Source organism: Podarcis melisellensis (genome assembly GCF_964234715.1).
Source record: "Podarcis melisellensis genome assembly, chromosome: 7".
NCBI classification, from domain to species: Eukaryota; Metazoa; Chordata; class Lepidosauria; order Squamata; family Lacertidae; genus Podarcis; species Podarcis melisellensis.
The window spans coordinates 89,289,502-89,304,285 of NC_138539.1; the positions used below are offsets into that span (position 1 = coordinate 89,289,502).

Below are 14,784 nucleotides of genomic sequence, written 5' to 3' on the forward strand. Positions count from 1 at the left end.
TTCTGCTACTCACAATGGAACAATGCTAGTCAACTATATGTAAATCTCTAATATAACTGTGTGATTTAGATTTTTTCTTTTTTAATTACACTTTCCTTTTGAGTAAATTTTTCACTTTTCACTTAATCAGATGTACAGTCAAATCTTTCACATTTGGCCTAGAAGTTCACTCTTTACATTTGCAAAGATTTGTGATTAAAGCAGAAGCTTTTTAGCCTGAGGGGTTAAAAGTGTGGGTGTGGAAGTGCGCTTTTGTTAGAAAAATTAGCAATGCTATGAGTCATTGTGCATTAGCGGCAGAATAGTTTTGCATCTTGTATGAACCCAGACACCATATGCCATGCGAGGACCTATTACTTTATTCGGTGCCATTGCTGACAGGCAGACACGTGGATATCCCCAATGGAAAGACTGTCTCTTCTCTGTGGTGAGTACAGGAACCCAGTGATCTGAACACATCAGACATTGTAACTAGCAGCAGGAACAGCTGGTAAGCTAGGAAGAAGCAATGGCAATACAGAGCTAGAATGTTAATGAGAATGTGTGAGCTAAAGCCCAGTGCAAGCCTCAAAGGAGCGGGGTGGGGGGACATTAAAAAACACTTTATTTTATGCAGTTCATGAAGCCCAACATTTGGGATTTTTCTTCCTGAAATCATAAATACTGAATCTGAGTTAAGCATTAGTTCACACAACTAAGAAACTGATAAATATTGTTCAAGAAGCTCAGAATTTGTTCCTGTCATCCTACTGAAAGCATATTAACCTTAACTTCTTTCATTTTCCAAATAAAATAAAATAAAATAAAATAAAATAAAATAAAATAAAATGGTACATTCCTGAGTCAGCAAAGCCTTAGCCAAGGCTTAGATTGAAGCAGATGCATGGCTTGCTTGTTTCAACATCACAGTTATAATTACTTAAGCTAGATCAAGGAAACATTTTAATGCAAAAAGCAAACAAAACTCATAACATGACAATGAAAGGACTAATGCATATAGAAGTAAATAATGTTTTAAATGCATTGCAATTTTTCACAATTGACTGCATTTTAACACAACAGGATTATAATGATTAGTCATTTAGCAGTAGCATCAACCATGCCATATATGCTGAAAAGGGTTAAAAAGTCAAACATTTTACATGAATTTCATTCTATCCTAAACATGCATAATCTGGACTTTGGTTTTTGACAAAATGTGAAGACATTTTACCTGACAAGATCTTTGTATGCTTTTTATTATGTTTACTATGCTTTCACTGAAACTCAATCTTTTGAAGGAATGAAAAATTTCATTATTATAAAACCTGAGAACTCTACATTACCTTTACTCCCAAGAAGGCAAAATAAGATTGCTGCTATAAAGAATACAGTAGCAAGAATGCATACTATACAAGCAACCTCATTTCAACACAAGCTGATGCTAGTTTAGTATGGAAAAATTATACGCTCAACCCAAACAACATTTCTCAAACTGTGCACTCATTTTCTCATTTGATACTTTAATTGAACAGTAAATTGGTCAGTGGGTGGTCACTTTTGAACCAGAATGAAAATAAATGTGGACACTATGCAGTATAAGGAAATATGCAGTAAGTATATTAGCAAAGAACACAAAAATGTTGTTGTTTTTAAAAGTTTGTTTCTTCACTTAAGCTTTAAGAATTCACATTTAATTGTTCTTACATTAACAAGTACTGGTGCAGGTTTGGGCTACAGTATATGTGTTTCAGCTGAGCTGTAGTAGAGCACTTTCACAAATATTTCTCTCACTGAAAAATATATTTCACCTTGGGGATTTTTCATTAATTCAGGAAATTCCCACATTATGAATTGAATTAGCTTATTTTGCTATTAATGATGTAATCACATAGCCAAATCAGCTGCATACGAAGTGTCCTGACTACATCCTGTTTAGCGTGTGATTATTGACAGTGTAGAATAGTAAGTGAAACTATACCTAAAAAGAAGACAGCCTAAAAATGAAACAAAATGGCATTGAAACAGCAGCAGATGACAGAAAACGGTGAACATTTACTCAGTTTAGAGTTTTTTGTAGAAATACGTTTTGATTTAAAAAGTCAGAAAAGGAGAACAGCTAGCAAAACCCTAATTAATATGCTCTCAACAGGAGGGTATATCTTATGCTGAAACATTCTCTCTGGTAATCTAAATGGAAGGAGAGACAGCTCAATGATAACCATAGTTTGGTGAGGATTGCAAGTGCCAGGGCACCTAGAAAGTTGAAGAGAAGGAACTGAAGAAATTATTGAATAGAAAAGGGCCAATTACTATTTATTCATAATTAAGCTCCCTAGCAAAATGCCTGCAAGTATTTTCTCCTTGTAAAATAAACATTTGTGGTTTTATCTCAATATTATGTTAGATTAATGTACATATTTAAATAAAAGGAACAGACATTTTATTCTGCTAATTTGGTTTGATAGTTCAGACTTGTCTAGAAACCATGTGCCCTGGACCACTTGAAGACTGGCTAGCATCCATGAAGATTTTCTTCTCTAATTCTTAAAGGACTACCCTCAGTTTGACAACCCATCAGCTTGAAACCTTACTTGCTTTGTTTGGATAAGTATGCCAGTGGAACTTTACAGTCGTGTGACCCCAGCATAGGCCAGTAGAATTGTAGTGGCCAGACTAAGAACTGGAGTTCACTGGAGACAGAACTGACCATGCAGAACATCAGGGTATCCAAAAGCTCTGAGAACAAATTCAGAAGCTTGCCTGATTTGCTGGATCAGCTCAGCATGTTCTGCCTGCCTAGCCTCCATTCAGGCAAGCAAGAGGCATTATCAGAGTTCAACAACACATGGCAAAAACTCTCAAAAGAGGATGCAGAGCGGGGCCAGTAACAGGTGTGGCTGGGGAGGGGCTGGGGCTTGAGTAGCGTCCCAAAGGTCTGACAGAGAGGCTTGGAGGGCTGCATTTCACCTCTGGGGCTTGAGGTTCCTCATCTCTGCTTTAATCCTTTGCCTCCCATTGTAGTCCCAATCTGGATCCACCCACCCTGGCATTTGCATTTTGGAAGGGTAAAATGTTCCCGATACTTTTCCTAATGCAGATTGCAGGTGTGAAGCCACAATCCAGGTCTGGATTTCACTGGAAGAAAAGGGCTAAAGCCCTCTAATTCCCATGACAGGTTCCCAGTCCAGATCAGGAGGCAATCTGCAGCAATTTATGAAATAAATATCTTACACATAATCATATATTGCTTTCCTCTGGCTTTGCGGGATCATAGCTGGCTCAGCCCCTCTCTGCCCTGTTTCATTGAAGTCTCAAATTTCAGTGATGCCCTGCGCAATGCCAAAATTTGGTGCCCCCCACCTTTCATTCTACATCAGTTGGGGTGCCTCCTGAGGCTCCATGCCCAGTGCAACCAAACCGGTTGCGCTTCCCTAAATCTGCCTCTGCCTGTTTCAGGGCTTTTGGTGGGCTTCTGCTAGCAGGTACCCCAAGGAAGCCCTCCACCCACCTGCACATTCAACACTGCAGATGGAGGATACCTCTGCCCAATCAACACCCTCCTTCCACCCCAAGTCCAGCACAAAGGGCGTCTGGATTGCAGAGGAGTTTCAAGAAAAGAGATTAATATGGCAGGAGAATTACTTGTCTGAAACTGAAGTTTCTTTCATGGATCACAAGGTATGTATATATATACATGAACAAAACAGCACTTCCAAGAGTCTGCTAATACAGTTGAACCTATTGGGTGGCTTTCCTCCATATTTTTTTGTTCATCAGTTCTCTTTAAATGAGGGGGTTGCTAATTATTGTGGGAGGGTCAGCACCATTAAAAGTGATTTTTAAAATTCACAGTAAAGATTATGAGAAGCAAACACAGAAGAGTGAATGTTTTAAGCCTGACTTGGAAGTTCATCTGAGATTTCAAGGTCTAAACAGGAACAGTACCTAAAACAAGTGCAGATAATTTACAGAGGATTTAATTGCCTACCTATTGCAGGGGTATACGAAGGCCTTCTATGAAATGTAATAATTCTTGGCAAATCTACAGGACATACACAGAAAAATCCAATGTTAATACCACCCTAAAAGCTTCACATGTCATTACAGGCTGGAACAGATTACAGCTATTGATTGCTGCCTGGAGAATGTTCTCGCTGTGAGAACGGAAGGCGAGCAGCAGTGACAGACAGCTCAGCTATTGATCTACTCCAGCAGGGAAACTGCACTTCAAAATGAAGGTCAGTATTCCTTTATGCCACCAATTAGACCTACTATAATGTTCATCAGGACACTACGGAGATCGGTGAGATTGTTACAAACAATTCTGAGTCATATTTTATTTCCAACATGCATAGTTTCTGACAACAACTGACTGAAAACTACAGAAGGCAAATTATACTCCCCCAATGACGGCAGAACTGATAATCTTGGAAGGGAAAAATGCCATGTCCCATAAACTGAATGGGAAAAAGTGATTGCAATTATATATATATATATATATTCAAGACAAAATTACATGAAAGTATAAGGGTGAAATCCAATGCTGATGCTCTGGTTATGGAACAGTTTTTGATCCAGTGGAAAAATCTGGAAACGGAAGAGAAGGGGAGGCAATTTTCACCAGTTTTCTCTTTCCCATACAGCTCTAATTCCATGCCACCTTCCATGTTGCTGTGGAGAGTCCCTCAACACTCTGCAACGTTTTTTCAGGTGGTGTAGGGGGACTCAGTGAAACTGTCTCCGCTTCTCTTATGTTAGCAGAGCAAAAGCAGCTCCGCAAGTGGCACCATACTATTGGATGCTTTTTTCTCAAAAGAGATCCTGAGGCATCAATAACAAAAAACAAAAAATGTAGCTCAACAATGTATTGTATAATTCATGTTTCAGAATCTCTCAATCAATAAGAATCTAGGCATACAAAGGTGTCTCAAGTTCATCTATTTATTTCGAGTATGGAAGAATTGGAAATGCTCAAGGAAACCAACTGGTCCATGTAATGTTTTCTTTCATAATGAACAGAATAATATTTCGGTGCCATTTTAAATACGATTACTGCTTCTGCCTTTGTTATTTATAATACTTTCACCTATCACCTATTCAAAAAACCAAAGTCAGGTGGTGAGTGTAAACAGGATTGTAGTTAAAATGGGGACACTGAGAAATAAGAGGAAAAAATCAGTATGATTGAGGAGGGAACCCCAAGGCTTTCAGAAACTTGAATGAATAAATTAAAATGAACCTTAAAATATTGCCCACTAGTAAGCAGATTTAGGGGAGCACACCCGGTTCACCCACAATGGGCAATGAGTTGAGAAGGCACTGTAGGAGGAGCTGCAACAATGATGAATGGAAAGCGAGAGGCGGTGGCGGCAGGGGTTTTAGCGTTGAACAGTGCACTGCTGAAATGTTAAAAGTCCTCTACTGCCACTAAAACAACCAAGTAAAATCTATTCCCTACCTAGGTAAAAAAACCAACAACAGTAAAGGACCCCTGGATGGTTAAGTCCAGTCAAAGGCGACTATGAGGTTGTGGCACTCCTCTCGCTTTCAGGCTGAGGCAGCCACTGTTAGTCCACAGACAGCTTTCCGGGTCATGTGGCCAGCATGGCTAAACCACTTATGGCGTAACAGAACATTGTGACGGAAGCCAGAGCGCACGGAAACACCATTTACCTTCCTGCTGCAGCGATACCTGTTTATCTACTTGTGCTGGTATGCATTTGAACTGCTAGGTTGGCAGGTGCTGGGACAGAGCAATGGAAGCTCACCCCGTTACAGGGATTCAAGCTGCTGACCTTCCGTTTAGGCCGCAGTGCCACCTGCATCCCTACCTATACCTGTACCAGACTGATTATGTGGCACCCATGTCAGTTTCATCTAGGAATATCTGGAGCTGAACAGCCACCCCCACCCCTCTTCAGATACCTTGTTTAGCTAGGTGCAGACTGATAACTGCCCAGATCAGACAGTTCAAGTAAATGAAACTTCAAGATAGTCCTGTCCACAGCCTTCTGAGAACATTAGAAGCCCATTCTCTCCTTCAATGAGTAATTTCTAATGGATCTGATGGCAGTGCTTGATTCTCCCCTCCCCGCTCTCTCTTTCAAGCTGCCACCATCCACAATGGGCAAGAATCCAGAAGACTGCTGCAGTAGTCTATGAACTTTGTCTATATCTCCAGGCCGCAATAACAGGAACTCACCCAAGCAGTAGCCAGCGGCCATAGATAGTTCAAGTACAAATATTGTCAAGGAGGACTTCAAATTCAACTGGATATTAGAAATTCTGTGATCTAAACCTAGCTCACCAGCCATGTACGACAGGTTATTAGGAGGTTGATAATCACCTGGTTTTGCTGCCTAGCTGGGACTGCCAAAACAGACAGGTTATCAAGCATCATTCAGGCCACAATACGTGACTTAGGGGCTGTGCAACAGGCTGCATGTTGTGCAGGTCTATTTTAGCTATTTTGTAAATAGGCCTAGGTGAGTCAAGCAGGCTAAGAAGAAAGCTTCTAAAATCAGCGTGCCTTGCCAAATGATATACACTGTATTGGCCCAAATATAAGCAGCACTTTTTTTCCAAATTCCGACTGTAAAAAGTTAAAGTGCGGCTTACATTTGTGACCTCACAAAAATGGACTTTTACGATATCGCTGCTGAAACAGACATATGGTAAAACGAAAAAAAAAATATTGCCAATTTAGTGATTGTACGGTATCTTTTGTAGGCTTGGAAGATCAAAGGCTTAAATTGGCTCAGTTACAATTCTACCAACCGCAGTGATTGAAATTATTCTGGTCACTTTTAGCAAAATAGTCTCTACCATAAAATGAAATCTGCATTGATATTCTGAGAATTCTGAAAGTTCTCTCTCTCTCTCTCTCTCTCTCTCTCTCTCTCTCTCTCTCTCTCTCTCTCTAATATACAAATGCCAATATCCACGCTGCAGTCCCAATTTAGAAGGAAAGATCCAGAAGCTGCTCTCCTGACTGGAAAGGGTTGGGGTGGCAGTGAGGCTGGTGGTGCACTGCATTGCACCCCCACAGCCCTGCCCTTGCTCCTGCCCTGCCAAGTTTCCGGAAGGAGGCTCTGCTCTCCACAGGGGCTGATACTGGAAATGTCGCAAAGTGAAATGCATCTTTACATTCTTTATTCATCAGATTAGTTCAAAAATCAAACATGAATAATTCTAAAAATGTTGCTTTTGCTCAATGTAAGAAAAATCCTGTTGTATCATGTCTTCCAGCCTCCTGCATACACAGTAGTCGACCAGATGCTATGGGGAAGCGACAGCCCTCTCCCCAAGTAATATTTAGAGTGCTATGCAGATTCCCTGCAAGTGATATTCAGAGGATGCTCACCATGGCAAGTAACTATTGATGATAAAGACTTAATGGTTTCAGCAGTCTTTCACAAAACCAAATATTCTTGTAGAAAACTTACCTCAAAGTGAACAGATGTAATTCCCAGTCCTGAACTAGAAACAAAGAAAAGGATACAAGCTCTGATACAGAGTTTTAAGGGACTTCACAGCTCTGCTGGCATTGATGCACGAGGCCCGGATAAGATTTGGTAGCAGTTTTGCAGTCACAATTGCCCCATCAAACAAAGGACCAAAAAATGGTACCTGTCAAAATAAAATGCATTGTATCATTAAATCAGTATCTATCACTGGATGAAAGGCTAAGGGAAGTCAGAGTAGAATTACTGAAATTAATGAATTTAAGTTAGTCGTTTCCATTAATTTCAGTGGATCTACTCTGAGTAAGACTAACCATGGAGACAATGTAACATAGTAGTTTTTATCAGCCAATGTGTAAAGTACTCAACTAAAATGTTTATGTATTATCTTTTGGGTACAAGTGTCTGGGTTTGGATGTTTCCTCAACTTGAATACAGATAAATGTATGTGTACACACATACACACCCACACCAGAAGTTTAAAGCACTTTAAAAAATGTCCAATAGCTCACTCCCAATAATTACTCAGTTTAAGCTGCCTATTTGTGGTATCTCCAAAACAACTAGTGTCAAACCAAGGACTGCAACTGGCCACACTTACACTTTTATTCCAATAAGACCCATTTATCCTAAATAGAACCTAATAAGGCAGACATGTACCGTGGTACTTCCGGTTACGAATGACATTTCCACAAATTTTGAAAGCACGCCAAAAAGTGCAAGTAGATTAATAGGTACTGCTGTGGCGGGAAGGTAAACGGTGTTTCTGTGCTGGTGTCAGTGTTCCGTTGCGCCAGAAGTGGCTTAGTCCTGCTGGCCACATGACCTGGAAGCCGTACACCGGCTCCCTCGGCCTGTAAAGCGAGTTGAGTGCCGCAACCCCGGAGTCGGTCACGACTGGACTTAACTGTCAGGGGTCCCTTTACCCTTTACCTTTATTAGCATTGTTAAGAAAACAAAACCAACATCCAAATCCTGGACTTCTAAAATACAACCATTACTGGAAATTGAGTCAGATAAGCTTAATAATTTCATGAAGAAGGGGCAGGGAGATCTGGGCTAGACATGGATCTAGAATAGACATGGATTTGGGAGTATACAGCCACTAGATTAATACTGTCTGATTTTAAAAATAACTACTTTAAATACAGTATCTGTGGTTTGCCATGTCACATTTACTGGCATGTTGGCATTGGACAACTACTTATGTGGGCTTCTTCCAACTTTCTGAATCTGTCTTTTTTCTGAGGGTCCTGGAGAGGGTTTCCAAGAATGACTATTGTATTGACTAAGGATGTAGAATGATTTTCTTTTTAATACTCGAGGAATGAAGGGGTATTTTGATGTTGTCTTAAAGGTATTGTAAGGTATTTGAATCAGAGCTGAAGCTAGTCATTACTGGTGATAAGAGAATAAATGATGCAAGGAAGGAGCTGTAGTCCAAGATAGGACAACTTCCCTTGATCTAGATGCTATACTCCTATTTCATCAATAGGAGTATAGCATCTAGATCAAGGGAAGTAATAGTGCCACTGTATTCTGCTCTGGTCAGACCTCACCTGGAGTACTGTGTCCAGTTCTGGGCACCACAGTTCAAGAAGGACACTGACAAACTGGAACGTGTCCAGAGGAGGGCAACCAAAATGGTCAAAGGCCTGGAAATGATGCCTTATGAGGAACGGCTAAGGGAGCTGGGCATGTTTAGCCTGGAGAAGAGGAGGTTAAGGGGTGATATGATAGCCATGTTCAAATATATAAAAGGATGTCATATAGAGGAGGGAGAAAGGTTGTTTTCTGCTGCTCCAGAGAAGTGGACACGGAGCAATGGATCCAAACTACAAGAAAGAAGATTCCACCTAAACATTAGGAAGAACTTCCTGACAGTAAGAGCTGTTCGACAGTGGAATTTGCTGCCAAGGAGTGTGGTGGAGTCTCCTTCTTTGGAGGTCTTTAAGCAGAGGCTTGACAACCATATGTCAGGAGTGCTCTGATGGTGTTTCCTGCTTGGCAGGGGGTTGGACTCGATGGCCCTTGTGGTCTCTTCCAACTATGATTCTATGATTCTAGGACAAGAGGTAGTAAGGGAACATCTAGCTACTTTAAATGAATTCAAATCTCTAGGATCTGATGAGCTGTCCCTAAAGCTACTAAAGGAGCTTGTGGGTGTATCTCAGAGCCTCTGTCTACAATATTTAAGAATTCTTGGAGGACAGGTGAGATCCTGGCAAACTGGAGAGTGGTCAAATGTTTTCACATCATCAAAAACGGGGGGCGGGGGGAGAAGACCGAGGTAACTACTGACCGGTCAGCTTGATGTTGATACCTGGAAAGGTTCTAGAACAAATAATTAAGCAGTTGGTCTGTGATTACTGAGACCTAGCATGGGTTTCTCAAAAACAAGTCTTGACAGACAAATCTCACTTCTTTTTATTTCTTTTTTTATATATACAGTGGTAACTCGGGTTACATACGCTTCAGGTTACAGACGCTTCAGGTTACAGACTCCGCTAACCCAGAAATAGTACCTCAGGTTAAGAACTTTGCTTTAGGATGAGAACAGAAATCATGCCCCGGCGGCGCGGCAGCAGGAGGAGGTCCCATTAGCTAAAGTGGTGCTTCAGGTTAAGAACAGTTTCAAGTTAAGAACGGACCTCCGGAATGAATTAAGTACTTAACCCGAGGTACCACTGTAGTTACAAACTTGGTGGATTGGGAATGCTGTGGACATATGTATCTTGATTTCAGTAAGACTTCTGATTAAGTCCCCCATGGTATTCTTGCAGGGAAGCTGGTAAAACTGGGCTGGATGAGATAACTGTTAGGTGGTTTTTCTAGCTGGTTGACTGACCAAACCCAAAGACTGCTCACAAATGGCTCCTCACCATCCTGGAAAAAGGTGACAAATGAGGTGCCACAGGGCCTGGGTCCATTGTTGTTCAACATCTTTATAAACGACTTGGATGAAGGAATTTATGTGATGCTCATCAAATATGCAGATGACACCAAACTGGGAGGGGTTGCTAATGCTGCAGAAGACAGATTGGAGAACTGGGCCAAAATTTGAGGAGGGCAAATGTTGTGGCGCTGTGGGTTAAAGCCTCAGTGCCTAGGACTTGCTGATCGAAAGGTCGGCGGTTCGAATCCCTGCTGCGGGGTGCGCTCCCGCTGCTTGGTCCCAGCGCCTGCCAACCTAGCAGTTCGAAAGCACCTCCGGGTGCAAGTAGATAAATAGGGACCGCTTACCAGCGGGAAGGTAAACGGCGTTTCCGTGTGCAGCTCTGGCTCGCCAGGGCAGCGATGTCACACTGGCCATGTGACCCGGAAGTGTCTCCGGACAGCGCTGGCCCCTGGCCTCTTAAGTGAGATGGGCGCACAACCCCAGAGTCTGTCAAGACTGGCCCGTTTGGGCAGGGGTACCTTTACCTTTACCTTTACCTTTAATGTTGTCCCTATTTTCAAAAAGGGGAAAAGAGAGGACCCAAATAATTACCGCCCAGTCAGTCTGACATCAATACCAGGGAAGATTCTGGAGCAGATCATTAAGCAAACAGTCTGTGAGCACCTAGAAAGGAATGCTGTGATCACCAATAGTCAGCATGGATTTCTGAAAAATAAGTCATGTCAGACTAACCTGATCTCGTTTTTTGACAGAATTACAAGCCTGGTAGATGAAGGGAACGCAGTGGATGTAGCCTACCTTGATTTCAGCAAGGCATTTGACAAGGTGCCCCATGATATTCTTGTAAAGAAGCTGGTAAAATGCGGTCTTGACTATGCTACCACTCAGTGGATTTGTAACTGGCTGACTGACCGAACCCAAAGGGTGCTCATCAATGGTTCCTCTTCATCCTGGAGAAGAGTGACTAGTGGGGTGCCACAGGGTTCTGTCTTGGGCCCGGTCTTATTCAACATCTTTATCAACGACTTGGATGATGGACTCAAGGGCATCCTGATCAAATTTGCAGATGACACCAAACTGGGAGGGGTGGCTAACACCTCAGAGGACAGGATCACACTTCAAAACGACCTTGACAGATTAGAGAATTGGGCCAAAACAAACAAGATGAATTTTAACATGGAGAAATGTAAAGTATTGCACTTGGGCAAAAAAAATGAGAGGCACAAATACAAGATGGGTGACACCTGGCTTGAGAGCAGTACATGTGAAAAGGATCTAGGAGTCTTGGTTGACCACAAACTTGACATGAGCCAACAGTGTGACGTGGCAGCTAAAAAAAGCCATGTTCAAATATATAAAAGGATGTCACATAGAGGAGGGAGAAAGGTTGTTTTCTGCTGCTCCAGAGAAGCGGACACGGAGCAATGGATCCAAACTACAAGAAAGAAGATTCCACCTAAACATTAGGAAGAACTTCCTGACACCAAGAGCTGTTTGACAGTGGAATTTGCTGCCAAGGAGTGTGGTGGAGTGTCCTTCTTTGGAGGTCTTTAAGCAGAGGCTTGGCAACCATATGTCAGGAGTGCTCTGATGGTGTTTCCTGCTTGGCAGGGGGTTGGACTCGATGGCCCTTGTGGTCTCTTCCAACTCTATGATTCTATGATTCTATAACAACATGAACTTCAGTAGGGATAAATGTAAGGTTCTACACTTAGGCAGGAAGACCAAGCTGCACAAATATAAGATAAGGGACACCTGGCTTGCCAGTATTACATGTGAAAAGGATCATGGGGTCTTAGTAGAATGCAAGACTAAGATAAGCTGACATTGTGGTGCAGCAGCAAAAGAAGCTAATGCCATTCTAGGCTGGATCAACAGAAGTATAGTGTCCTGATCAAGGGAAGTCATAGCACCACACTTTTGTGCCTTGGAGAAAAGTGCTTGGAGTACTGTGGACAAAAATGCTTGGAGTACTGTGACCAGTTCTGGGTGCCACAATTTAAGAAGGATATTGACAAGTTGCAACATGTGCAGAGGAAGGTGACCAAGATAATTAAGGGTCTGGAAACCAAGCCTAATGAGAAACAGTTGAGGGAGTTGAGTTTAGGCTGGATAAGAACAGAGAGGAGATATGAGCTGTCACATAAAAGATGGAGCACGCTTGTTTTTGCCTGCTCTGAAGGCTAGGACCCAAATCAAATTATAAGGAACAAGGGTCTGACTAAACATCAGGAAGAACTTTCTGATGATAAGAGCTGTTCAAAGTGGTGGACTCTCATTCCTTGGAGCTTTTTTTAGCAGAGGCTGGTTGGCCATCTGTCTTTAAGTGAGATTTCAGCACTGCAGGGGGTTGGACTGGATGACCCTTGAAGTTTCTTCCAACTCTACAATTCTGATTCTCTGAATCTAGGCTGTATAACAAGCCTAGAGCAAGATGACTTGCATTTTAATTCTATGACCTGCTATAGTGCAGCAGCTGCACATAGGATTGAACTGGAAATTTATGAATATTTATAAGGGTGTTTTAGGATGTATGATAATTTCTAAATTGGTAAGTTTAGCCCTATTTAGTGTGTCCACCTAGAACTGCACAATGAGAAGAACCAATATTATTTTAAAACTGATTGCTATGTTTTTAGGTCATCTTGACATAAATGGTACATGAAAATATATTTGGAAAGTTTTGGGGATGGAGCAGGAAATAAAGCTAAATAAAATGCACAGGAGTGTTCCTGAATGCCAGTGTCATAGGAAACTCATCTGGTCTCAGAAGGAGGACTGCTTCCAATAGAGACTGTCTGTCTCACGTCTGTTTCAGATCTTAAAATCACTTAAGTAGTTTTGTGTACATTTTATGTGAATACATGATGAAAGTAAGATTCCCCACATAGCAACTTCTACACTATTTTAATTATTGAGAATTTTTAAAAATACTATTATAACCCATTAGAAAACACAACCCATTAGAAAACCCATTAGAAAACAAACCACGAGAGTGCAAAGACATATCTTCCACCACAAGCAATATAGTTTAAAAAGCTGGTGAATGAGTAAATTATTGTACCAAATGGCTGAGAATTAATCTCTGATGACGAACTGCAATCTAACGAGGCATCTGTGTCCCAGGGAACTCTCCGTGTGTCCCTGGCGGTATGCACAGCATGTAGAGTCTGCACGGCATTCTTTGTCCGCTTTTGCGGGCAGCTTTTCGTCTCATTGTTTAGAATATCTTAATGCATCTGTGATGCGTGGAATGCATTCATACTGACAGACTTACTATTGTTTTCTCTCAGAAGCTTTGTTGAGCAAAAGACTGCATCGCAGTTCCCAATAATTATATTGGTTAATTAATCAAGACAAAAAAGTTTGCAAATCATTGCCTGGTTGCCAAGCAGGAGGATAAAAATGAACACAATACACGCTGTAGCAATGTAACAGAAGTAACAGCTATTGGACGAGAGATTCTTATATAATGAAGCTATTAATACTAAAATGGTTAATGTTAACATTGCTCCAGGTGTCTTTCCTTAGATGCAAACAAAAAGGCTAACATTATGTATATAAAAGGCCAAATGTTACCATGGATCCTGAAACCTTACAGAGAAGCGACAGCTTTTACATCTGATTAGGGAACACGATTTAAATACCAGGGACTGCAGCCAAACAGTCATTTCTCTCTACAAGCCTCTTTCATTCACTCTGGGGTCAGTAGCTGGTGAACAGAAGGTCAGACACATTTGCCCTGGAAATACCTGGATTAGTTTTATTGCACTGTAATAGTTATATTTTAAAAGGCAAACTAACACTAATTTTACAGTTTGGCTGTAAAATCTGCAGCATGGCTTCTTTGAACACACAACACATTAGCAAAAAGGAAGCAGACATCCACACATGGCCTTTCTGTTATGGTAGGACATTTAGCATTCATTTTGCATCTGATATTCATATATTGAGCCTAGTATACTTTGTACAGAAAAAGGGTATATAAATTGAATAAAAAGTAGTAAAATGATACTGTTAAGTAAAACAATCAGTAAAAGAAAAAAAAAGTTTAAAGTGCAATCCTATGCATGTCTACCCAAAAGTGTTCCCACTTAATTTACAGGGACTCAATATTAGGTAAGCATGTGTAAGACTGTAGTCCTAAACTGGTTTGGCTTAAGATTTTGGTGTCTAAAGGGGTCATCAATTGACCATTCCTACTTTATTTCAGATGTCTTTGCTTTACCACTCCAAGAAAGCTTAGAGTCATTGTTATTTTCGTTTTGGTGTCACGTGACAACACTTTGATTTTTCTATATCCATCTGCTTCAATAATAGAATTTTATTTATTATGTTTTATTGTTTACAATTGTTGTATTTTAGTTCTTTCATCCTATGGAAGTCTCTCTGGGAACCTGATGGATGGAAAACATTTTCTAAATCAATCACATTTTTCAA

At 41.0% G+C, this 14,784-nt stretch overlaps 1 protein-coding gene and 1 long non-coding RNA gene across 8 annotated transcripts in view; one reads left to right on the plus strand and one right to left on the minus strand.

Annotated features, from left to right (window-relative positions):
* RALGAPA2 (Ral GTPase activating protein catalytic subunit alpha 2) overlaps positions 1 to 14,784 on the minus strand; it is a 182,197-nt gene that overhangs the window by 39,618 nt on the left and 127,795 nt on the right. For 6 of the 7 annotated variants that reach the window (XR_014170068.1, XM_081917687.1, XM_081917686.1 and 3 more), the window contains one exon: positions 7,484 to 7,611. Coding sequence is in view for 6 of the 7 variants with exons in the window: in XM_081917687.1 (XP_081773813.1) it covers positions 7,484 to 7,611 (128 nt within the window). In the remaining variant the exon portion in view is untranslated. Of the gene's footprint in view, positions 1 to 6,898; positions 7,318 to 7,427; positions 7,612 to 14,784 lie in introns of those variants that run through there. The other variant, XM_081917690.1, reaches the window with a different exon arrangement.
* LOC309373625 lies at positions 812 to 6,856 on the plus strand. The gene is made up of 3 exons (XR_014170106.1): positions 812 to 3,660; positions 4,090 to 4,220; positions 6,091 to 6,856. It is a non-coding gene; the product is annotated as an uncharacterized lncRNA (long non-coding RNA).